The sequence below is a fragment of the Poromitra crassiceps genome (assembly GCF_964638095.1).
Source record: "Poromitra crassiceps genome assembly, chromosome: 14".
Classification (NCBI taxonomy): domain Eukaryota; kingdom Metazoa; phylum Chordata; class Actinopteri; order Beryciformes; family Melamphaidae; genus Poromitra; species Poromitra crassiceps.
Window position 1 is genome coordinate 24,990,180 of NC_139633.1, and position 24,107 is coordinate 25,014,286.

The window sequence follows — 24,107 nt, forward strand, 5'->3', positions numbered from 1 at the left end:
GAAGATGCCGGGATCTGTCACGTCAAGGTTTCCTTCGTTGTTCCTCTTGTTTCACTCAACATTATTCCTAAGGCTGTTTTGTTGTTTTTGTTGTCTTTTTGCCTCAGTATCTCTTATGTTTTATGTTTCCCCTGATTTCCCACCTCATCCCTTTTTAATCTTTCTTTTTGGCTTCATTAGTTAGTACAGATCCCAGCAGAACTCTACAATAGTATATTAATTGCTATAGAATAGTCGTTGTGAAACGTTGATACTGAAGTTGTGGGATTTTCTCCCCCTCCTGCATTGTTTCCATGTGTTTATTTTTACAGCTTGTCCTCCCCGCTCCCTCAGTATGACTCCAGGTGATGACTGAGTCCGCTGGTTTGATGCCGCAGTGATGTCACCCACTCCTCCTCCGCTCCTGTCTCTCTCTCCCTCCCTCCCCCTCCTCCCATTCCCTCCCTTCCCCTCCTCCCATTCTCTCTTCTTTCTTTTCCCTCTCTCCTCCTCCACTCCTCCGTGCTCATATCATCCGTGTGGTCTGCTGTCTCATTTCCACTGCCCACTGTAGCCGTTAGAAGTGTGTAGTCAACCTGTGTTTGGGGTTCTCTCATTGATGTGCCATCTCTCTCTCTCTCACACACACACACACACACACACACACACACACACACACACGCACGCACGCACGCACATACACACACACACACACAGCGCACATTAAGATAAACCGTCTTTCTCAAAGCCGTACATGTCCTTTGCTAAATACAACACATAGAGCAGGGATGGGCAACTTTGATGATAGAGAGGGCCACAAAAAAATGTCCTCGCTACCAGAGGGCCAGATTGCGACTGTGCACTTCCACCAGTAGCTACTGTAACACCATCACTCCCAATTATAGCTACTAATTTGATGAAAAGGGCTGGTAATCAAAGTTTATTATACCAACATTTATATTTTTCATATTCAAATTGAGTAATTCTTCCATTCAGGTGACACCAGCTTTAAAATAGCCCGCTACATCAATTTGTGCATCCTGGATATAGTTTGATACAATAGCGTTAGCTCAAATGCTAACGTTAAACTGTATGTGGATGGACAATGCTAACGCCATTTGCGCCATGTTCTGGGATGTACAGTAAAAAAAACACACAGATTTGGGTGGTCTAACCTAACCTAACCAAAAACGTCCGCCACATGCGGGCCGCCAGTTGCCCACTCCTGACATGGAGCATTCAGAGTGAGGGCAGATATACTGTAACGGACACCTACAACACCTACTGTATAGAAAAACATATGGTGCAGCATAATGTAGGTTTTTCATATAAAACTAATCTAGGAAATATAACTGATCTAGAACTATGTAATAATCTATGATTATAAATGGCACCGTTATGCGAGAAACAGTGTTTATGTTTGCCTTAATTACACTCAGTTGGTTTAATAATAATAATGCATCACATTATAAACCCATTGTTTGAGTTACTAATAGGTCATTAGAAGAGATGTAGTGGCTTAGTCAGATGAAATAAGTTTAATACGCTTATAAGCTTTAATAAGTCATATTAGACTTTAGCCATAAGGACTGTTCATGAATAAAAATGTGTGTGAACAGAGATTATTCTATGTTTACACCTCACTACATCCTCCTACTTGTGCCAAATCGTGATATTAATCTGATTTCCAAACGCACTTTTAATTTGATGAATGGAACACATCACACATTAATCACATAACCTGTCGTCATGAATTAACGGCGTCCCTAAGCTGGGGTGAAACATTTGTGCAGGTGTTAAATATTTGATCACTGAACACTGCTTTAGAGGGACTGAAACTTTGGCAGCAAAAACTCACCTTTGGCCTCACAACTTGAAACTAAAGTTCCTGCAGCTTCATTAGCACAGTGCTAACACTGTTTAGTTCCAGACACATTGGATGTCTTATATAGAGAGGCAAAGTGGCCGCCTACTTCCTGCTTCAGCACTGCACCAGAGATTTTCATCCGCCATTTTTTTATTTTCCCATAGACATTTCGTAAAATGCTTATAAAAATAGTTTTACTTGTTCAAACCAAACTATTTTTTATAAACATTTTACGAAATGTCTATGGGAAAATAAATGGCTGGTACAGTGCTGAAGCAGGAAGTAGGCGGTCACTTTGCCTCTCTATTGAGATGACAAGTGAAGGTGAGAACTGCCAGCTTTCAAAACTCAAAGCGTCTTATTTCTCCTCTCTCTCTCTCTCTCCCCCCCCCCTCTCACTTTTTCTCTTTCCTCTATTTTTGTTCTTTTCTCTCACTTCCTGTGTTTGGGTGTACGGTGATCACAGCATGGGATTCGTCCTCCTCACTTGTGTCCGTGGTATGGCTTCTTGTCTGTCTTTCCCCTCCATGCCTTTGTTCCCTCCTCTAACCTCCCTCTTTCTCCTCGGGGCGGGGCAGGTTCCTGGTCAGCTTCATGGTGGACGCCCGTGGCGGCTCCATGAGAGGCAGCCGCCACAACGGCATGCGCATCATCATCCCACCCAGGAAGTGCACGGCGCCCACGCGCATCACCTGCCGCCTGGCCAAGAGGCACAAGCTGGCCTACCCCCCGCCCATGGTGGAGGGAGAGGGCCTGGTCAGCCGGCTGGTGGAGGTGGGGCCGGCCGGGGCTCAGTTCCTTGGGTAGGCTCTTCTCTCCTTCTCCTTTGGCAATGAGTTACAAATGCAACGGTATTAGAGTTGCTATTATAATTATGCGAGTGGAGTTAGTCGCTTACCGTGTGTTCACACCGAGGCAAAAAAAAAAACACGTAATTCTCATCGCGAAAATTTGCGTCACTCGCCTCATTCGAAATGGCATCTACTCGCGCGTTTGCGTTGACTTGGTATGTAACCCTCGTCGCGCGAATGTGCACAAATCGCGCCGGTGTGAACGCCTCGTTATTAAATACCATAATTGGAATGGTTCTGTATCGCTATTGCAGCTAACAGTATTTAGATCATTATCACTCCACCAAAGAATAGCTCTGTTATTTTGGGAGTGACGTTATAGCCAAAGACCTTCACCGTTGAATGTGTTCTGTATTGTCTTTCAGGCCAGTGATTGTGGAGATCCCTCATTTTGGTTCCATGCGGGGGAAAGAGAGGGAGCTGATTGTGTTGAGGAGCGACAATGGAGACACATGGAAGGAGCACCAGTCTGACGCCAGAGCAGAGGACCTCATGGAGCTGCTCAGTGGGATGGATGAAGGTAAGGGTTGGAAGGCACATTCAGCACAGTCTGACATTTAACAGTGATAAAGGAAGCACAACTTTTCAGGCCACAATTTCAGTGAATGGGTGAAAGTGAGAAAAAGCTGGGAGCTGAGAACATCTATACTACATAACCCCGGGAAATATGTTAATTAATGACCTAGAAAACCAGATTTTCATTCCAAAGGTTTTTTCAGTTGAGTTTATGAGTTAATTTGCTGTCCTCTTGAGATGAAACTGAACAAAAATGGATTTACAAAGCCATAATCTGTAATCAATTTTGGAATCCAGCTAGTTTTTTGACCATTCACTAGGTTTCAAATACTGTTTGAAATCATTCCTGGATAGTTTATACGTATGTGTTTATATAAGCGTAGCTTATTGTTTCCCGCTAATCTCCAACCCCACGTTTATGCGTCTCAGAGATGGACAGCCCTGCTGAGCTGGAGAAGAAGCGCATCTGCCGCATCGTCACCAGGGATTTCCCTCAGTACTTCGCAGTGGTGTCACGGATCAAGCAGGAATCCAATCAGATGGGTCCTGACGGCGGCCTACTGTCCAGCAGCACTGTGCCCATGGTCCAGGCCTCATTCCCGCAGGGGGCGCTCACCAAGAAGATCCGTGTTGGCCTGCAGGTACAGCAGGATTCTTCTATTATTCATTGAGACCTGTCCCCATTTTCACGAGGTTAAATATTTCATTCTACATGGCAGGACATGCCCAGTCTCTGATAGAAATAACGTGCTGCTCCACCCAGGGACTAGACCAGACTGACTACATCCCTTCAGAAGTGATGAAAGAGTGATCATTCACCCTTCATCTGCTCTTCCTGTGTCTCTCCTCTCTGTGTTTCTCTCCAGGCTCAGCCTGTGCCGGATGACATGGTGACGGCGGTCCTTGGCAACAGAGCCACCTTCAGCCCCATCGTCACCGTGGAGCCCAGGAGGAGGAAGTTCCACAAGCCGATCACCATGACGATCCCAGTCCCGCCCAGGTCAGCGGAGGGCCACCCCACTGGCCACCGGGGTGACGCGGCGCCCTGCCTGCGCCTGCTCTGCAGCATCACAGGCGAGTCGGATTAACCGACCACGTTGCATCTGCCGTACTGCAGCGCCAAGTTGTGTTGGATTTGATGTATCGAATAAAAGTTCTTCTGAGGGCTGTGCTTTGAAGATGAATGAATGTTGATATAGAGTACCGCAGGGATGACGTATTTTTGAAATTTTTTGTAGGCTTGACCAGAAATCGCCGCCATTTTGGGTTCGTCAGTGGAAAAGTCTATGGGGTTTTAGAATTTCACTTAAATGCGTCAAATAAGGTCTGTGGTTAACAAAAGTTTATGGGAACGCGAATTTGGGTTCAGCAGGATAATCTTGACAAACATTAATCACTTGTATTTTGAAGCGTTTTCTAAACATTGCGTTTAAAAAAAACGCATTTACATTCCGAAAGTCATAAAAGTGATTCACTTTTATGACTGTGTGATTCAATCACTTTTAACCCTGATGAACCCGGCAGAAGTATACTTCCAGACTCATTGCTGCACTTCTCTATTTGTGAAAGCAGATGTTTATTCATCCATTTATTATTCATCAAATGGATGACGCCCACGTCAGACCTACTTTCATATCAGGAGGAGGAGCCACTGGAGAAGATGAAGAAGTGTGCTGATGAAAGGATAGGGTTCGTGAAAGCTAAACCACTGGCTGGCCTGCGGAGGCAGCGCTCTCATCTTGTGCTCTCTGTTCCATACAGGAGGGACATCCCCTGCCCAGTGGGAGGACATCACGGGGACCACACCTCTGTCCTTTGTAACCGACTGCGTGTCCTTCACCACAAATGTGTCGGCCAGGTGAGACACACGCGCACGCACGCACGCACACACGCACACACACACACACACACACACACACAGTAGCCAAGCTTCTCCATGACATCTCAAATTTACAACAGCCAGAGAGCAATTCTTGGTTACTGTAAGCAAAGTCATGGATTCTTGTCCTAACTGGATTGGGATCATGTGGTGGGTGTGCAGCCTGATATTAACACAGCGCTCCTTGGTGCTCTGAAATGAGATTATTACAGGCTGTAATAATCATTACTACAGGCTGTCATTTACAGCACTGTCATGTGCCTCTGTGTCCCCCCCCCCCTCCCCTCTGTCTCCACAGGTTCTGGCTCGCAGACTGTCACCAGATTCCTGAGACGGTCAGTCTGGCATCTCAGTTATACCGGGAGCTGATCTGCGTGCCGTACCTGGCCAAGTTTGTGGTCTTTGCCAAGATGAACGACGCCGTGGAGTCTCGACTGCGCTGCTTCTGCATGACGGACGACAAGGTGGACAAGACGCTGGAGCAGCAGGAGAACTTCGAGGAGGTGGCCCGTAGCAAAGACATTGAGGTGGGGCCTGGGCGGGGAAATGTGGACATTCAAACACTCAGACAGACAGACTTGTATCTCAGTAAAGAAAGTTGATTGCGGGATTGAATCCTTGGTCGATGACTTGCTTCCACAGGTGTTAGAAGGCAAGCCCATCCATGTGGATTGCTATGGCAACCTGTCCCCTCTGACCAAGAGTGGGCTGCAGTTGGTTTTCAACTTCTACTCCTTCAAGGAAAACCGACTTCCTTTCAACGTAAAGGTAAACGTTAGCCCTCTACCTATACTAGCCTTTACTGTGTATGTAACGTACCTCTACGCTACGGTCCCAGGCTGTGACGTGCTTCTGGTCTATCATCACCATAACTATTTTGGCTCACTCGTTTTGGTCTTGGGTCTATCATTCAACACGGATACCATAACATCATAATAAGTGAACGTGGCTAATTGTTAGCATCAATATGCATCAATATGGCCGTGGCTGAACAGTGATGACATAGCCCTACCTTGACTGACTCAGCTCCGGCTTGTACCAGTCTCTCTCTCTCTCTCTCTCTCTCTCTCTTTCCCCCTCCCCCCTCTTTCTCTCTCTCTCTTCCCCCCTCCCTCTTTCTCTTTCCCCCTCCCTCTCTCTCTCTTTCCCCCTCCCTCTCCCTCTCTCTCTCTCTCCCTCTGCCGAGTCGCCGGGCCAGCCCAAGCCGCTGTCTCTCCCCCGCCGTCTCAGAGGGTCGTCAAAATGACCAATAGACAAATGCCTACATCATGATACACGCATGAAACATCTACTGGGATTCAGTTCAATGTCAAAACAGTCAATATCGGCAGTTCATGGTTTTGGTCGGAAATATCTCCTCAGATTCCAAAGTTTGATTCTGCTCCCGCATGGTCAACTTTGTCCGTGTTAACAGACATTCTCCCGTGCGCTCTCATGGAGTTCCCGCGTTTCTCGTATCCCCTCGCTTACAGCCAAGCCTGCCTTGAAATCGCATCCGGCTCGGGTCGGTAAGGGCCGCCCTCTAGCCAGACCAGCCAATCAAATTAGTCTAAACACATGACACGCACCAATCTCCTTAGTTCATTCACACAAAATGGCAGCCGTGCTCCTCTAAACTAGTGTCCTCTTGAGAGAGTGTGGCGTCAGCAGAGGACCAAAATGCGAGACTCATTAGCCAATGAACAGCCAGGAATGGGTCTCGCGCTACTTTTGCATGCTAAAATAAAGCTGATAATGTACAATTTGATTCAAGGGACGAAAAACCCTTTCAGAGTACAACACAAACTGTCTATTTTGCTGCAACTCGACAGTGCTGCTTAATCCAGGACCTTACTTCCTGGAACTCTTGAGAGTAAAAAACTGGTCCATTGGAGTGAATGGAGATGTCGGGACTCTTCTATCTATACGGCTCTGCTCTAAACATGCTGACATGCATATCAACAGGAGTGACCTTGTCATATCTGATGCATTATCCCAAGAGCAGGGAAATGAGAAGCAAGCTAAACCAAACAGGCTGGTATGATTCATGTGGATCATAGCTTCCATCATGTGAAAATTACCTCAGTGTATACATGTCGCACTTTTGTTACATTTGTTTTTCTTGTAGCCTTTTTTTTTACACCCATGCTGACTCAAATACTCAAAATACAAATTAAATATATTAATTCTAACAAGCTCCTATTTTGGAAACAGGGTAGATTTCTGTTGACTGTTTTTCTACTACAGGATGTTGACCCTTTTTTAACCCATTTTTCCAGAAAATGTGCTCTAATGAATCTTGTTGATGAGGAACTTTTAATGGATTGTAGCACAAGTAAAGTCCAACTTTCCTCCTTGTCCTGCACAAGTGTTCTTCTCATATTGATTTTAAACAAGATAGCGGGGTACATGTTGTTCTTGAGATTATTTGTTGGGGTCAAAATGATTGATTTATGTTTCTTTTTTGTTTCCTACAGATCAGAGACATGGGCCAAGAGCCGTGTGGCCGTCTCTCCTTCCTGAAAGAACCGAAATCCAACAAAGGTGTCCCGCAGACTGCCATATGCAATTTGAATATCACACTGCCAACCCACAAGAAGGTAGGCTCACCATATTTGAATGATTCGTCCATTAGACCATATCATATCATCTTCATGTAAATGAAATTGAAAGACATGAAAACAATATTGTCCTGACGCCAAGAGGAGGCGTCAAACTTTATTTGGATTTCGAAAATGCCTGCCTGCTGTTTGTGTCTTTGATTAGTGTTTAATAAGCCTGTGCCAGTCATAAGACCCCACAACGTACACATCCAGACACACATGCATAGCGTGCATTGTTGTATTGCTTGGCTCTCTGTGGGTATATGAGGATCATGTAAAAAGTACACGTTTGGTTCTTTGATGTGGTGTCGATTGATCACACAAAACTCTGTCTTTATTTTGCTGTTGCTTTTGTTCTTTTGCTGGGCTTTTCTTCTTCTTTTTTTTTTTGGACCGATTTATTAATCCCATAGCTTTATTCCGAAGCCTTTTGTTGTTTTTGCTGCCTCATTTTCATTCCCTGAATTTTTTTTATTTCCATCGCCCCGCCCTCTATAACGTCCCTGCTCTCCATTGTGTCATCTCTCTCCCCTCCTGCAATGCATCTTGGGAAACCCACAGGATATGGAGTCTGATCCTGATGATGAGGTAAACAGATTCTCCATCATCACATGGAACTGCTTCTTCTCTGTCGTGCTTTCTGTTGGCTTTACTGCAGAGGGCTGTCGTAAATATGTGTGTGTGTGTCGTGAATACTTTTTCCTCTGCCGAGTAACTGACTGTGAGTAGCGGCTCCTTGCCTGCACATTTTTTACACAGCTAAGTGACCTCCTCATCTTATGCATGAGCGGAAGCGGCCATTATTATTTATCTTTTTACTCAGCGAAGATTGATTTATTATTATTATTGTCCTCCTCATGGAGCCAATTTGTGTGCCACACCTCGGCTTATTTTTCCATCTCTATCTTCCTCTCCATGTTCAGTAGGAAATCACCATGTCTCCATAATATTGATAACCTCATAATAGCGAAGCTTCTCACGGTACTACGGTAGAGTCGTTTTGTTAGCTGAAAATATAACCTTGATCATTTATTCGCTATTATTTTTAATACATTTAGGACTTCCCCTCTTCACCCTTGTAAATAACACGTCTTTAACAGACAATTACTAATGGCGTGTCAGGTGCATGCTAAAAACTCTTCTGGGAGTGTTTGTCAGAGGGGAGAAAAGGATGTTGTTTTCATCTTTGAAAAGGAGGTAAACATGTATGTTACTTTCCTTCTGCATTTATACATGTATACCGCAGTTATAATGTTGTGATTGATAAAACTATTGATAGAATTATTATTCTTTCTATTTCATTAATGATGCGCCATGTCACCAAATTCGATGATGATCTGAGGAAAGCACCTTCATGTTAACCCATTGATACCTGATGCAGCATTTGTGTGTGTATCCCTTTAAGACCGCGAACCGCGCGACGCGGTTCGCGGTCTTAAAGGGATACACACACAAATGAGGGATATACATGCAAATGCTGCATCAGGTATCAATGGGTTAAGATGCCAAATTTTCCAATTTCAACATACCTCACTTGAAGTGTGATCTCTGTGCCCTTCCACTTCTTGGAGATGTTCCAATATAATCAGACTGAGAAATGCACCATCCTACCAACGTGACATTCACTCCGTCCAATCAGAGGGAAGCGTTATCCCCTGTCTCCAGAGGTGACACTACAGACAGTACACCTGCAGTGCCTCCCGCGTGCCAGTACTAACAGCATGCATTGATGCACTGCAATCAGCACAACCCCACCCCCCCAGGAACACAGCAGTGTCCGCATTAACAAATTAACACAAAGTTTATAGACAGAAACCGGATACATTACAACCACATTTGATCACATTTTACATTTTTTATGTTAAAGCATCTTTTGTTCTTTTTGGTTTGTTGCAGACTGAAAAGCCAGACCGACGTCATACCTTTGCCTCCTTAGCTTTGCGTAAGCGCTACAGCTATCTGACCGACCCAGCAGCGAGTGAGTTTCCCATTTTTACACTTCCATCAAATCTTCAATTGATATTCAATATTGACTTAATTCTAATCAAGTTTAGTGTCAGATGGTCCCTTTATACATGATATTTTCCATATATCCATAGTGTAGAAACATAGATCCACATGATAAAACATAATCATTCATCCATGTCACTCTCACCTGACACATTATGATCCACAATCATTCATCATCAGGTGACACATTTGCATGGTTTACTGCGTGATATGCTTTGCTCACCCACCCCATTTTGTTAAAAAAAAAAAGAGAAACAAATCTCTTCTGTTTCAACTATTTTTGTTATTTTACATTTGTGGAAACACTGGCATTGCAACATCCATTTGTTCATTTATCATTTTGCGGGAAAAAAATGTTTTAATTCATGTTGAATAAAATTATTCTTTTGGGTTGTTCTCATTCTTTTAGTGACCATTTCACTCTTATTGGCTTTGTGATTGTGTGCAGCTGTGTATTATTCTGCTAATGGGTTGCACTTTACATTAACTTGCCCTCACTTGTGAGTGATGTTATAGCAGGCATTGGAGTACATTTCCATGCAACCAAAATGACTGTTGAAAATGAATGTTTGTTGTATTCAATAATATCGCCTTGTGCATTAGCGGAACGCAGAAGTTCTAATCTTCTTTAAAAAAAAATAAGGGCCTATCAGTGACTTTTTTCTTCCAGCCTTGTCCATTTGACGAATGTTTTCGGAAAAATGTATATTAACACTGAGTTGATATGATTTAAATTGGTTCACTCATATTAAAGCTGCATTCAGCGATGTTTTTGTGTTAAAATAAGTGTTTGGCCAGTAACTTGGAAACCCCAACCCCCCGCTGTCCTCTATCTCTCTCCTGTAGTCCTCAAGATTCCAGATTCTGATTGTCACTCCGTAGTACAAGTACGCACGTGTGAAATTCTTATGCTGTAGGCTCCGTTACAGACAAGGTGCAGTTTTAAATAGTTCTCAGCAAACACAATCACAGCAGCAACAATAGGGCAATATAGTTAACTAGTAAGGCAGTTCTGGCAATATTAAAATATGAAGGGTAATAAATAGCCTTTAGGTAGTAAGGGTATTAGATATTAAATAGAATCAGATGAAATGTATATTAAAAGTGTCCAGGTGTGCAGGGAGGTGTGCAAATCTCAATAATCCGGATGATCTTCCGGGACCTCCTGAGGCACCGCTGATTGTACAGCTGCAGGCAGGGCAGCTACTTTTCTCTGATTGGATCAAAATTCAAACTATCCAATCAGAGAAAAATTGACATTTTCTGGGAAACGGAAGGTCAGATTGCGATACCTATAGAAGACTATATGTGTTTTCTCACCCCGAATCCAATGCCACCATCCTTGAGTCTTTACAGATAGATACATCCGCCCTGCCTGCAGGACTACAGGAGAGAGATATAGGACAGCGGGGGGTTGGGGGTTCCAAGTTACTGACCAAACACTCTATTTCAGTGATTGCTGTCAGAATATAGATCCATTTAACACTTATTTTAACACAAAAACATAGCTGAATGCAGCTTTAAACAAGAGCAGACATTTTAATTATGTCTTAAATTGCAGGTCATTCCAGACAGGCATGGTTGGCTGATAGTCCCTTTTTTGTAAAGTGCAACCTCTCTTTTTTTTTTTTTTTTTCTTACTTCATGACCAAACAAGTGATGCTTTTCTTTATTAGTGATATCTACACTTGTGGGGTCATTTCTGGCATTGAAAATGAACCAAATGAAAGGATTAAAAAAAAGTCAATCAAACATGTACAATAAAAGGCACTATAGCAAAGAGGCAAACAGATTAAGCACATCAAAAGTCAAAGGAATATTTGTGTAGTTTTTTGGTTATGTCATTTTTTTCGCCACCTCTACCTTATGTCAAACATTTTTGTTGCACATGCACATGCTCCGATGTTTATTACTGGATGTTCTATTTTGTCATCAGTCACTGATTTTACACCATCATTTTCATGTCATCCTTGTTTAGATAGTAACTCACAATTTACAAAAATGTACAAAAATAATGTATCTCTTGTTGCTTTGATTAATGATGTTTCTGACTCAACTCAAATTTCTCTTTCTGGTTTTTATGTTTTATTTCAAATTATTTTTCTGTTCAATTTTTCATTTGGTTCCCCGTTGCTTTTTGTTGAACTTATTATTGAAGAAACATCTGATCGAAGCTCGCCACAGAGAACACAGCCTTCTGGCTACCCTTACAAACCTGTCTTTTCAACGAGATCTTATCAGGCGTGGTCGTCTGTTCCTGTCGCCGTCCCTGTCCAAGCCAAGTCTGGGTTTGGCTCCCTCTCCAGTTCGTCATCCAACACGCCCTCTGCCTCTCCACTGAAGTCTGTCTGGTCCATCACCTCTGCCTCCCCCATCAAGTCCAACATCCCCGGATCTCCAGCCCACTCTGTCAAGTCAGCTAGTGACATGGCCTCTCCCATCCGATCTTACAGGACCATCTCTTCTCCTATAAAAACTGTAGTCCAGCAAGCCCAATACCCAGTCCAGGTCACCCCTACTTTCCTGGTCTCACCAGGGAAAAGTGTCCCAGACACTGTATCAGTGAAAGGACTGGCAGCATTGTCTGCCAGGACCTCCCCTATCACTTCCTCTGGAGGAGGAAGTGCTCTTCTTGAGAGATCATCCATAGCTATGACCCCACCAACCTCTCCCAAGTCTTCCCTGAACATGTACAGCTCATCTCTGCCATACAAGTCTGTTATAGGAGGCTCTAGTGGCACAGCATCCTCCTCCTCTCCCATAAAAACAGTCCCTGGCCTCTCTTCTGTCCGGTCCTCTGCAGATGCCTCATGTCCTTCAAGGAGCCTCTTCTCCTCTCTGTCCTCGCCACTTAAATCTAACGCCTCTCCTAGTGCAGCAGCTCTAATTAATGGAACTGTGTCCCCTACTCAGTACCGCTCCTCATCCCCAAATTCTCTTCTCACCAGCAGTCTGCAAGAGAGAATACAAGCAACCACCAATGCAGCAACGACGAGCGTCAATGCAGCCTTTGACGAGGTTGAAAAAACATTTAACTCTTGTTCTGCAGGCTATGGCACCTTGAAATCCCTATCCTCCTCTCCATCCTCCTCATATCAGTCCATTAGATCATCACCCTCTAGTTCTCTGTATGCCTCTCTAAGGTCCCCTACTAACTCCACCACTGCTGTGACATCCAGCACAATCACTGTCCCAGTGTACTCTGTTATAAATGTGCTGCCAGATCCCCAGTTTAAAAAGTTACCTGAGGTGTCCAAGTCAGCTGCTGCTCTCCTGTCCCCTAGGAAGACCGTGCCACCTGAGGTGGACGCTCAGTTGCAGTCTTCCTTTGCCAGAACTCTTTCGCCTGTCAAATCCCCTCTTTTCACCTTGTCACCTGCCGCCCTCAAATCAACCGCAACATCACCACTCTCATCCAGCCAAGAGATTCTGAAGGACGTCGCCGAAATGAAAGAGGACTTGATACGAATGTCAGCCATCTTGCAGACGGATCCAAATTCCACAGCCAATAAAGGATTCCAGTCTAATTCTCCCAAAGAGGCAAAGATAGAGGATGAGGAGCCATATAGGATTGTGGAGAGAGTGAAACAGGATTTAGTCAAAGTAAATGAGATCCTGACCAAAGATGGTGTCAAGGATGGTAGGGCGTCTGTGACAAAGAGTTCCTTGGATGACATACAATACTCAAAAGTACCAGTTGAACAACCACCAAGCAACTGGAGCTATCCACCAAGATATGAGACTGTTGTTCCTCAAATCAAATCAAAGACAATACCAGATAGAGATTTCAATCTATCCAAAGTGGTTGACTACCTAACTAATGACGTTGGTAGCAACTCTTTCTCCAAAATGCATGACTCAAAGCATAAAGCAGATGAGGGCAAGAGGGAAGGAGAGGAGAAGCAGAAACGTGTCCTGAAACCCACCATAGCAGTTCAGGAGCACAAGCTCAAAATGCCTCCAACAAATATGCGCTCCTCAGGATCAGAAAAGGAGATCAGTAAACTAGCAGATGCACTTTTTGGAGGAGACACTGTTTTGGAATCCCCTGATGACATCTCACATGAACAGGATAAGAGCCCCCTCTCGGACAGTGGCTTTGAAACTAGGAGTGAACGGACACCCTCTGCCCCTCAAAGCGCAGAAGGAATGGGCCCCAAGGCCCTTTTTCAGGATATCCCCATTCCTCCAGTGATCACTGAGACTAGGACTGAGGTTGTCCATGTCATCAGGAGCTACGAGTCCCCAGAGGACAATAAACAATCTGCAATGGAGGATGCATGTGCCGTCAGATATATTGATTCTGAACCTAAAGGACATCTGAATCACACCACATTGACTTCAGAGCATAATAAATGCTATCCAATGAAAGTCAGCCCTGAGGAGGATCCAATGGAAAAAGGGATGAGGGTGAAGGAGGAGACTCATATCACTACCACCACCAGGATGGTGTACCACAAAGCCACTGGCAAAGAGGCAGCGTCTGAGAGGTGTGAGGAAACTATGTCTGTACACGATCTCATGAAAGCTTTCCAGTCAGGCAGGGACCCCTCTAGAGAGCTCGCCGGGCTGTTTGAACACAAGTCTGGCAGTGATGAAACATCACAGAGAGTACTTGAGGATATAAACTCCAAACCCAAGGTTGAAAGAATAATTGAGGTTCACATCGGAAAGGGCAATAAAACAGAACCAACAGAGGTCATCATCAGGGAGACTAAAAACCATCCAGAGAAGGAAATGTACTACTACCCTGGAAACAGACAGGAAGAGGAGGAGCCTGAGGAATCCCTTCCGGGGTACCTTGAGTCCTCCAGAGTGAACACACCTATGTCACAGGAGGAGGACAGTCGCCCTAGTTCAGCCCAGCTCATGGCAGATGACTCCTACAAAACCTTGAGGCTACTTAGCCAGCAGTCTGTAGAGTACAATGAGGACGAGTCGTCAGAGCTTAGAGGAGAATCTTACAATTTTGCAGAGAAGATGCTCCTCTCCGAGAAGCTCGACCAGTCTCATTCTGATACAGAGGAATACCTGAAAGATAGGTCTCGCTTTCACTCGCCCGACAGAAGCAGTCACAGCGAGGGTCGATTGACCGGGCCGAGGACAGAGTATGTCTTCAGGTCGTCGAGAAACGTGTTTGACAAATCCGGGAGAATGGCCAATGTTGACGATAACTTTGACAAATTGACACTTTTGCAGTATTCTTCCGAGCCCGGTAGCCCAAAGCACTCTGTCTGGATGCGCGTGTCAGACGACACGCAAAGTAAGAATAGAGAGCAGCTCATGTATGAAGACAGAGTAGACAGGACTGTCAAAGAGGCAGAGGAGAAGCTAAGTGAGGTATCTCAGTTCTTTCGCGATAAAACGGAGAAACTCAACGATGAGCTCTCGTCTCCGGAGAAGAAATCTCGCAGGTCAGACTTCAGGGAAACACGATCAGGGCCCAGTTCAACACACAGCAGTCCTGAGAGGCCAGCTTATAGGAGCGGGGGGAGCGGGGAAGAATGGAGCAGAGACAGACTTAGAGACAGGTTCGGCTCCAGTGATAGGAAGTGTGCCAGCTTACCCAGCAGCCCGGAGAGAAGAGTGCTTCTGCAGTATAATGATGCGGACAAAAGAAAGCAGGGAGATGGAACGTCACAAGGAGGCACAGGTGAAGGAGGCCCCAAACCTTTTCAAGTGTCATCCTCCAAAGTCAGTGCAGTGAGGCTCAAGTTTGAACAAGAGGCTCAAAAGCAAGATAAGACTCCTCAGTGGGGCCAAAATTCAGGTCCCCCTATCAGGAAACTCCAGGAAAGTAAGCTACCCGTGTATCAGGTTTTTGCCGGTTCAAATATCCCGAAAACGCCGGACAGTCCGGGAAACCAGAGGAGAGGCCTAGATAGTGAGTCTAATAAGTTCTCTTCGTCCAAACATGACCCCAGTGGAAAAGAACAGGAAGAGAAAAAGTTGTTCAAAACATGGGAGAGCCAAGGAAATGGAAACTATAAACCCCAATCTCCCAAACTATCTCATTCCTTATTGCATGATTCGATGAAAGATGACAATAATGACTCACAAAGACAGGAAACCACCAAGAAAATAATCTACACAGAATATGTTGTCCGAGAAAGCCCAAATAGCAATAGCAGTCTAAAAAAAAACTCGGAATCACAAATTCCTGTTAGAATTCCATCTCATTTCTCAGAGAATCGTCAATCCAACTCATTAAAAGTAGATACCTCTGTTGAACCGTGTGATAGGGCAGGGTCTCATATACCTACTTTAGCTAGAAATCGGTTACACAGTAGCTCTGAAGCCATTAAGTCTACCCGGGGGTCATCAGTGGGAGGATCCACCGATTCTTTAGATGGCAGCCAATCAAATGTAATGTGCAACGGTGTTGATGATGACCAAGTAGAGTATTTGGATAACGTAACCCCGGTAGTTGTCACAGAAGGTTTCAAAGATATTAAACCCTTGCCAGTTTATGTGAGCATCCAGGTAGGAAAACAATATGAGAAGGAAACAGCCACAGGGCAGCTGGGCACATACAAGAAGATCGTGAGCCATGAGAGTAGGACGGTGCACGAGACTAGGGGTGCATTTTACACTGTCAAACAAAAGCAGCCTCCATCTCCTCAAGGTAACGTTAGTCCAGAAGATGACACACTAGAGCAAGTGACTTTCATGGACAGCTCTAGAAAGAGTCCTGTTACACCTGAGACCCCCAGCTCAGAGGAAATGAGCCTGGCCTCAAGAACACCAGAGTCTGTGATAGGCTTCATGGCTAACATGCCAAGCCCCATCCCAGAGGAGTCTGAGTCTGAAGATGGGAAGACCTTCATCTACAAGGGGCCACCAAAGGAGAAAACCAAGCCAGCTTCCTCCGAGAATCACAAGAAACAGGATTCAGGGAAACAAAAGTCGAAAGAGAAAAGAGTAGCTTATATTGAGTTTCCTCCTCCTCCTCCTTTAGAGGCAGAGCAGTCTGACCCTGAGAAGAGGGGCTCGTGTGCTTCTTCTGAGGCAGAGACGGAGATGATGGAGGTGAATCTCCAGGAGGAGCATGATAGACATCTCCTAGCTGAGCCGATCATCAGGGTCCAGCCCCCGTCCCCTATTCCCCCCGGAGCTGATGATAGCGACTCCAGTGATGATGAGTCTGTCTTCCATCCCATCCCCGTCAAAAAGTACACTTTCAAGATGAAAGAGGAGGAAGAGACACGCATGAAAAACGAAAGAGCAGAGAAAGATGGAACTCAAAAGGAGTCTGGAGGAGTCAATGGTGTCATAAAGGGGGAGGAAACAGACTTTGACCCAAATGGCAATGACCAGTCAATCACAGACTGTTCCATAGCAACCACTGCTGAGTTCTCCCATGACACCGACGCAACTGAGATAGACTCTTTAGATGGATATGACCTTCAGGATGAGGATGACGGATTGAGCGAGGACCCTAAAACATCTAGTCTGTCCAATGATGGAAAACCAACCGAGCGCTCCTTTAGTCAGTCCAAGCTCGAGGTGATAGAGGAAGAGAAATGTGAGGATGGGGGGGATAATGGTAAGGAAAAATCCAAAACATCTGCAGTGAACAGTGGAGATGAAGAAGATTATACTCTTGAGGGAAGACACCCAGATAGACAGGGTTTCACAGAAAACTACTTTGGCTATCAACTTGAAGAGGAGCTGAATTCAACCTTTAAAACTGTTGCCACAAAAGGCCTGGACTTTGACCCCTGGTCAACCAAAGGGAGCGACAGCGAGGGGCCTTTTGATTCCAAAGCAAAAGACGAAGACCCCAAGCCCTTTGGTTTATCAGTGGAGGACAAGTCACAAGCCACAACACCAGACACAACCCCCGCTCGAACCCCGACCGATGAGAGCACACCGACTAGCGAGCCTAACCCCTTCCCCTTCCACGAGGGGAAGATGTTTGAGATGACACGCAGTGGTGCTATTGACATGAGCAAGCGGGACTTTGTTGAAGAGAGGCTTCAGTTTTTCCAGATTGGTGAGCATTCCTCTGACCCAAAAACAGGGGAACAGGGGAGAGGGGGCAAGATCCTGGGGGTAGTTTCCTCTCAGTCACAGACAGGGGAGAGGGCCACAGTAGATGGGCAGGTCATAGACACTACCACAGACAGCAGCACCACACCCGCAGCAACAGCAACCAAATGCAGCCCTGCACAGACTGGCAATGGCACTGGCTATACCGGTACTGATGCCCCCGCCTGTGAGGCCATAGCTGAGGCCGCCTCGTCATGCACGATCACAGCCTCTAAGGTTGATCCCAAATTACGCACCCCTATAAAGATGGGAATAGCTGCCTCAATAACTGTGAGAAAAGGGGACTCCGGGGATCTCACAGACGCTAAAGCTGAGATGTCAGAGGGTCAGATAGTGCCCGAGTACATCAGCATAGGGGGTCAGAGTATAGAGTCTAGCAAATACACCGAGCCCGAGTCATCAGAGAGGAGAGATTACCCCGCTGAGAACTGCAACAACAACAATAACCTAGAGTCCTCCAGTGTTCAGGCCAACTACATCCAGTGTGGTAGCGTGGTGTTTAATCTGCAGTCGTCCTCTGAGCCCACGCTCCAGAAAGCCAGCAGGATAGAAGCGCTGTGCTGCAGCAGGGACTCAGAGGCGAGAGGGGAAGAGCGCAGTAGCAATCAAGTAGAAGAGCGTAAGAGTGAAGCCGTTAGAGAGAGCAGTGAAGTGAAGCAACCCAAGTCCAGGCTTCCGGTGAAAGCATCGGGGTGGTCATTTCACACCACGCAGGGAACAGCCATAGGCAAACAGAAGCCCAAACAAGCAGTGGCAGCTGAGGTCAGAAAAAGAGCAGAGCCGGCCGTAGCCAAAGTAGAGCCCAGGTCCAGAATACCAATCAAGGATGTTAAAAAGAGCAGCCCTGCTGCTGCCGCCGCCGCCGTCACTACTAGCTCCCTCATTTCAGTGCAGGTCACCTCCCGGCCGACGAGGGCACTGGACACAGAGAGAGTCGCCATACAGTTGCCCTCAAGGCTGCCACTGAAAGACAGGCATCAGGTCAGCAGCAGTGTCACAGGGGAGCCAGCATGTAGACAGAGCAAACAGGAGAAGAACGCTAGCGAGGTTTGTAAGCGCACCATCGAGTACTTTAAAGGCATTAGCGGGGAGACGCAAAAGTTGGTGGACCGGCTATCAGACGAGGAGAAAAAGACGCAGACAGAACAGTCGGAGGAGGACAGCACCTCCCGGAGCACCTCTCTGTCGGACGCCTCCTCCCAGCCTTCCCAGCCCTCCCAGCCCTCCCGTTCATCCAGGTGTGGTAGAGGTTCGAGGGCTGAGGCCGGGGCCGCTCAGGCCGGGGCCGCTGAGGCCGGGGCCGCGTCCGCAAGGGCGAAGGCGAAGGCGGCGGCGTCGGACAGGGCCTCCGGCAGTGAGAGGAGCAGGAGGAGTAGGCGGACTGGTGGGAAGGAGGAGGGCAGTCAGGGAGTCACGGGGTCTCGAGCGCCCCCCGTCGCGGAGATCAAGCCTAGTTTGTAAAACTTTCACACTATGTTTAAAAATACATCTATATATTTCTATATTTTTTCACTTTTTAGTTGCATGACATCGTTGTGATCGTTTAATGGATGGATTGACTGGAATGCCTGTGGCGTGTTTACATTACTATTCTCTTCAGAACAGTAGCTGTCATTTAAATTTCATTTTGATCATTGATGTACTGTGCTGTACTGTCCTTGTCCTTACTGTTGCCAGATTCTCTTTCCTCTGTTCCCCTCTCTCAACCCTTTTAAATCCCCCCCCCGTGGTAGTATGAGCATGCCAGTAGTAATGACTGGTCCACTGGCAAAGCCAGTCCCTTGTCTGACGACTCCCCAGTCTGTCTGTCTTGTCTGTCTGTGCGGGGTGGCTACTGATAAACATAGCAGTCTGTTCTTACAGTAGGCTATATTCCATGTTATCTGTCACTTGAACTAATAAGTGTTAGCCCAAAAACACACTAAAGGGTGTCCGCATGTTTACATCGTAGTCTAAAGTAGATCTTTCCACCCTAGACTTGTAGAACTACATGAGCCTGTTGTCGAGTCATGTTGTGCCTTGTTTTGTGTGGTTCTTATGACAGTTACTGCCTGCCTAGAGGGTATATAGACCCACAAACATTCACAGAGCAACACTTGCCATATTAACATACTTTAGTTGGTCATAATGTGTCTAGTGTTATTGATCCTTTTCTTGCCATCTTGGGGAAAGGAATGCTCCGCTATTAAACAGTAAAGTATTGTTTGCTGATTAAAACAGAATTATATTAAACAAATCTATATGTCTATACACTGCATAGTTGAATGCAATGTATTTGGAAGATATTTGATAGTATTTTCAAACACAAACATGTTTTGAAATTGTTGAAGTCGATAAAACACAGGTGGCAAGAAAAGTAAAATTATACATATTTATTTTTCTATTACATCAGTGTGTAGGGGAGAAGAATGTGAACTGTGTTGATGAGTTGTTGTCCTCTGCCTCTCCAGGTCCCCAGAGTCCCTGTGAGCGGACAGACTTGCGCATGGCCATTGTTGCCGATCACCTGGGACTCAGTTGGACAGGTGAGAATAAATGCTGCATTGCTATCTCTCTGTGGCCCTTTCCATCTCAACCATTTCACTTCATTGCCCCAGACCCTGTTACTGCTTTCATCCAGTGCCATCTACAGGCTAGAATAATGCATTGCACTGCTTTGCAGCAGTGCTGTTGTCATTTAGCCCTTATCAGGGGAAATATAATATAAGATAAAAATAAAAATAAATCAAGATTAAAGATAAAAAAAAGCTTATAAGTTTGAAGTCATTAACATTTTTAAATTAGTGAAATTTAAGTCTGCCTTATTAATTGCAGGATTTCACAGATTTTATTTACAGGTCAAGTGAAATTCATCTGAGGGCCCAAGCTTAACATGACAGAATTTTCTTTTTCCTGCAATCTGCGCATTTGCAATACAGATGAATTGTCAGACATTGATATAAATGCTTGGATGCTACTGTATAATGTGAGTTGCCATGTGTGTCCATCACAGAGCTGGCTCGGGAGATGAACTTCTCTGTGGATGAGATCAACCACATCAGAGTAGATAACCCCAACTCTCTGACAGCACAGAGCTTCATGCTGCTAAAGAGATGGGTCAGCCGGGAAGGGAAAAACGCCACTAGTAAGGCTATCTCCATTTCTGAAAATGTCTCCCTTTTTTTTCTGTCTCCCTCGCTCTTTCCCCCTCCCTCTTCATCTCTCTCTCTCTTATCTCGCTCTAGTTTCAGTCTCCCTCCTTTTGCTTTAAGGCTCAAAGGCTCATCACCATGAGACGTTGAGCCTCCATTTCTGGTTCCATTAAATGAAGTCCCTTTTACTGTGCTGTTTGAAGTCTATCTGGGTCAGAGTACCCAACCCCCCCTCCCCATCGATCTGTCTTCCTGTCTATCTTGGCTCTTTCTCTGTGTGCCTCTCCCTCCCCTCATCTTCTCAGACTGACTGACATTGAGGAGACTTAAATTCAACTCATGATAGGGAGAAGCAGCTAGATTCCTGATGCAGCTTTACTCAGAGTACTGCTGCTTGCTTCTGAGTATGAGGGAGGAAGAAGCCTATCATTCATTTTTTACACTTGAAAAGTCCTCAAGCACAGCTCAGGACCAGATGTTCAAGTGCAGAGAACCAGGGACGTGCACAGATAGACCCCAGGTGGTGCCCAAGCACCTGCCGCCCAAAAAATGTATGTGCACGCCCCCTGCAGAGAACAGTCTATGTTCTAGATCGGTGGTTCTCAAATGGGGGTCCGGGGGATAATTTATTTTCGCTATAATTCCATTCATAAATAACACAATGACTATTGTGGTTCTGGGTTTTATACACTTTCTGTAATAAAACATCTAAAAGCATCAATCTTATTATCATATGGGGGACCGTGGGAAAAAATCCTATCAAATGGGGGTTCCGTGGTCTAACTTTTGTCAGTTTAGGGGTCCTTTATGTGAAGAAATTTGAGAACCACTGTTCTAGATTACTCCATCTAAGAATGAAAGGAAGGATGAGCAGCTGTGCTTATTATACAAACATTTTGTCATCTTTAGTCCAGCTAGCTTAACTTGATTCCTTTGTTTTTTTCTCCTTGTCCACAGCGGATGCCTTAACTGCAGTGCTGACCAAAGTCAATCGGATGGATATTGTGACTTTACTGGAGGGCCCAATATTTGACTATGGTAACATTTCAGGCACGAGAAGTTTTGCCGATGATAACGCTGTTTTCCGGGATCAGGCTGATGGTAAAGTTTAGCTCAGTCTAGCTGACCTCTGACCTCTCCCTGCTACCTTGTGTTTTTTTCTTCTGTGTGTGTGTGCCCAATAAGCTAACAGGCCTTTTTCCCCATGCATGGATCACAGATAGTTCTTGACCTAGTTTGAAGTGTCTTTTACAGTCGTGATCTCTAGAGAAGTTTGATTTTACTGTCAGATTTGGACTGATCTTTGCTTGGGTAACTGGCTGCAGCCTCCTACAATTCCCAAAACCCATTCCCTTGCTGCTTGTCAGTGGTACTATGGGAATTATGATGTCCTATATTAAACTATGATATCGTTTTCCTTCAGTAATTGAGCTACACCCATTTGTGAATGGCACTCATCTCGAGTGTGAGCATGTCACCATGCACTAGAATAGATCAAGGCTAGACCTGATCAAGTTCAGGAAATTGATTTGCATTGATTGGATTTGGCCTGTGTTGAATTGACCACAACACTTCAATAACATGTTCAATGTTTAAATCAAGTCTTACAGTGTTGTGCCTCACTGTCACTAATTAATTGACTATATCCACTGTTAGAATCCCATTCGAATCAAACGCATGCTGTAACACACTGCTTTTACTTGTTCTCAAATGATCTGTGACTTCTGTAGAAATGACTGTTTAGCGAGTCTTTGATTTCCTCCTCATGCATGACTAGTGTGATTACCCTGCAGAGTCTGCTCGACTCTGTTGATTTACTTTAGATCTCTTAGTTCTCCTCCAGTGCCTCTGAGCCTTCCTTGATAGATGAGAGAGCCTCTCCCTTCTGCGAAACCAGACTGCCTCCTCTCCTCCTCTGCTCCTCTGCTCCTCCTCCTGCCTCCCGTCACACCCCCGCCCCTCCCTCCAGCAGTATCCACACAACTGCTGATAACAAACAGCCCATAACAGCTCTTAACACAAGAGTCATGTGCTGCTGGTATCTTTACGTGCCTCCTCTCCTTACCCACCCTAGCGTGTGCCTCCCTCTCCTCTCTCCCTCCTCCTCCTCCTCCTCCACCACCACCACACACCCCTCAGTAAGTCATCTCATTCATTGTCTTCTTTTACAAATGTGTTTTACATCGGCCATTCTTTTACATGTCTCTCCTTTTCTTTTCCACATTTTCTTCCTCTTTTCAGTTTTCATGTACCTTTATTTGTCCTTTGTGCAAATGTCCAAATCTCCAACCCCCGTGACCTCCAACCCCCACCCAGCGCCCCACTGCCGTCCCGTTTCCCCGCGCCGCTCTCCGAGTTACGAGTCCTCCATTTCGCTCCTGGATTTGGCGCCTCGGTCACAGTTTGAGCCCCTCCGCTTCCATCTCACCTCCCCTTCGGCCTCGTGCCAGTGTCTGAGCCCGCCGTCGCCCCCCGCCGCTGACCCCCGTCAATCCACTTCCTTCCCTTTCTCGCCCCACCCGCCATCGCCCATCCCACTCATCACCTCGCCGTTACCCTTCTTCTCCCGCGCTCCTGACGTCCCCTCTTCTCCTACCGGCGCTGTCCCGCGCTCTCCCACGCCCGCGCACGCTCCAAACCCTTCCCTGCCAGAACCCACCGCTGGACCCTCTTTTGTCACACCATCTGGATCTACCCGCGACCTGTCTTCCCATAACGCCGCCGTTTCCGAACCCGCATCCGCTCCCTCCTCTCCCACCCCTAACCTATCTGATGAACCCTTCACCACGCCTCCAGGCCAAGAGTATTTCCTGGTCGAACCGGCCACCCCGTCCCGCCTGGTCTCGCCTCACTCCTTGGCTAGTCTCCCTCCGGTCTCCCCCTCTGGCTCTCGCTGTCCCAGCCCCGGTCCTTCCTCCCCTCCTTTCCGCTCCCTGTCTCCCTGTCCCGCCTGCCAGTGTACCTGCGCGTCCTCCACCTCTCCCACTCCCTCTCGTCACTGCGTCCATAGCGACCCCTCCACCACGGAATTGTTCATTTAGCACCTACTTTCTCCCTCTTCTTGCCCCTCCTCTTCCCCCTGACATCCTCTCATCTCTCATCTCTCGAATGTGAGCATCTCTTCCCCCCTGACACCCTCTCATCTCTCTAATGTGAGCATGTAACTGAACACCCACGCAAATATTAATCATTTACACTCATCCAGTGGCACCCTACATGATTAATATTATCCTTATGTGA

The 24,107-nt window shown here is 46.0% G+C and overlaps 1 protein-coding gene across 1 annotated transcript in view; it reads left to right on the forward strand.

Annotated features, from left to right (window-relative positions):
- ank3a (ankyrin 3a) overlaps window positions 1-24,107 on the forward strand; it is a gene marked incomplete at its 5' end in the record, with an annotated part of 156,669 nt that overhangs the window by 122,227 nt on the left and 10,335 nt on the right. The window contains 12 exons of the mRNA XM_083650518.1: window positions 2,425-2,649; window positions 3,063-3,217; window positions 3,643-3,854; window positions 4,080-4,287; window positions 4,975-5,071; window positions 5,391-5,619; window positions 5,735-5,860; window positions 7,549-7,671; window positions 9,571-9,652; window positions 20,187-20,261; window positions 20,729-20,860; window positions 21,825-21,905. Of these exons, the coding sequence (XP_083506644.1) occupies window positions 2,425-2,649; window positions 3,063-3,217; window positions 3,643-3,854; window positions 4,080-4,287; window positions 4,975-5,071; window positions 5,391-5,619; window positions 5,735-5,860; window positions 7,549-7,671; window positions 9,571-9,652; window positions 20,187-20,261; window positions 20,729-20,860; window positions 21,825-21,905 (1,745 nt within the window). The remainder of the gene's footprint in view (window positions 1-2,424; window positions 2,650-3,062; window positions 3,218-3,642; window positions 3,855-4,079; window positions 4,288-4,974; window positions 5,072-5,390; window positions 5,620-5,734; window positions 5,861-7,548; window positions 7,672-9,570; window positions 9,653-20,186; window positions 20,262-20,728; window positions 20,861-21,824; window positions 21,906-24,107) is intronic.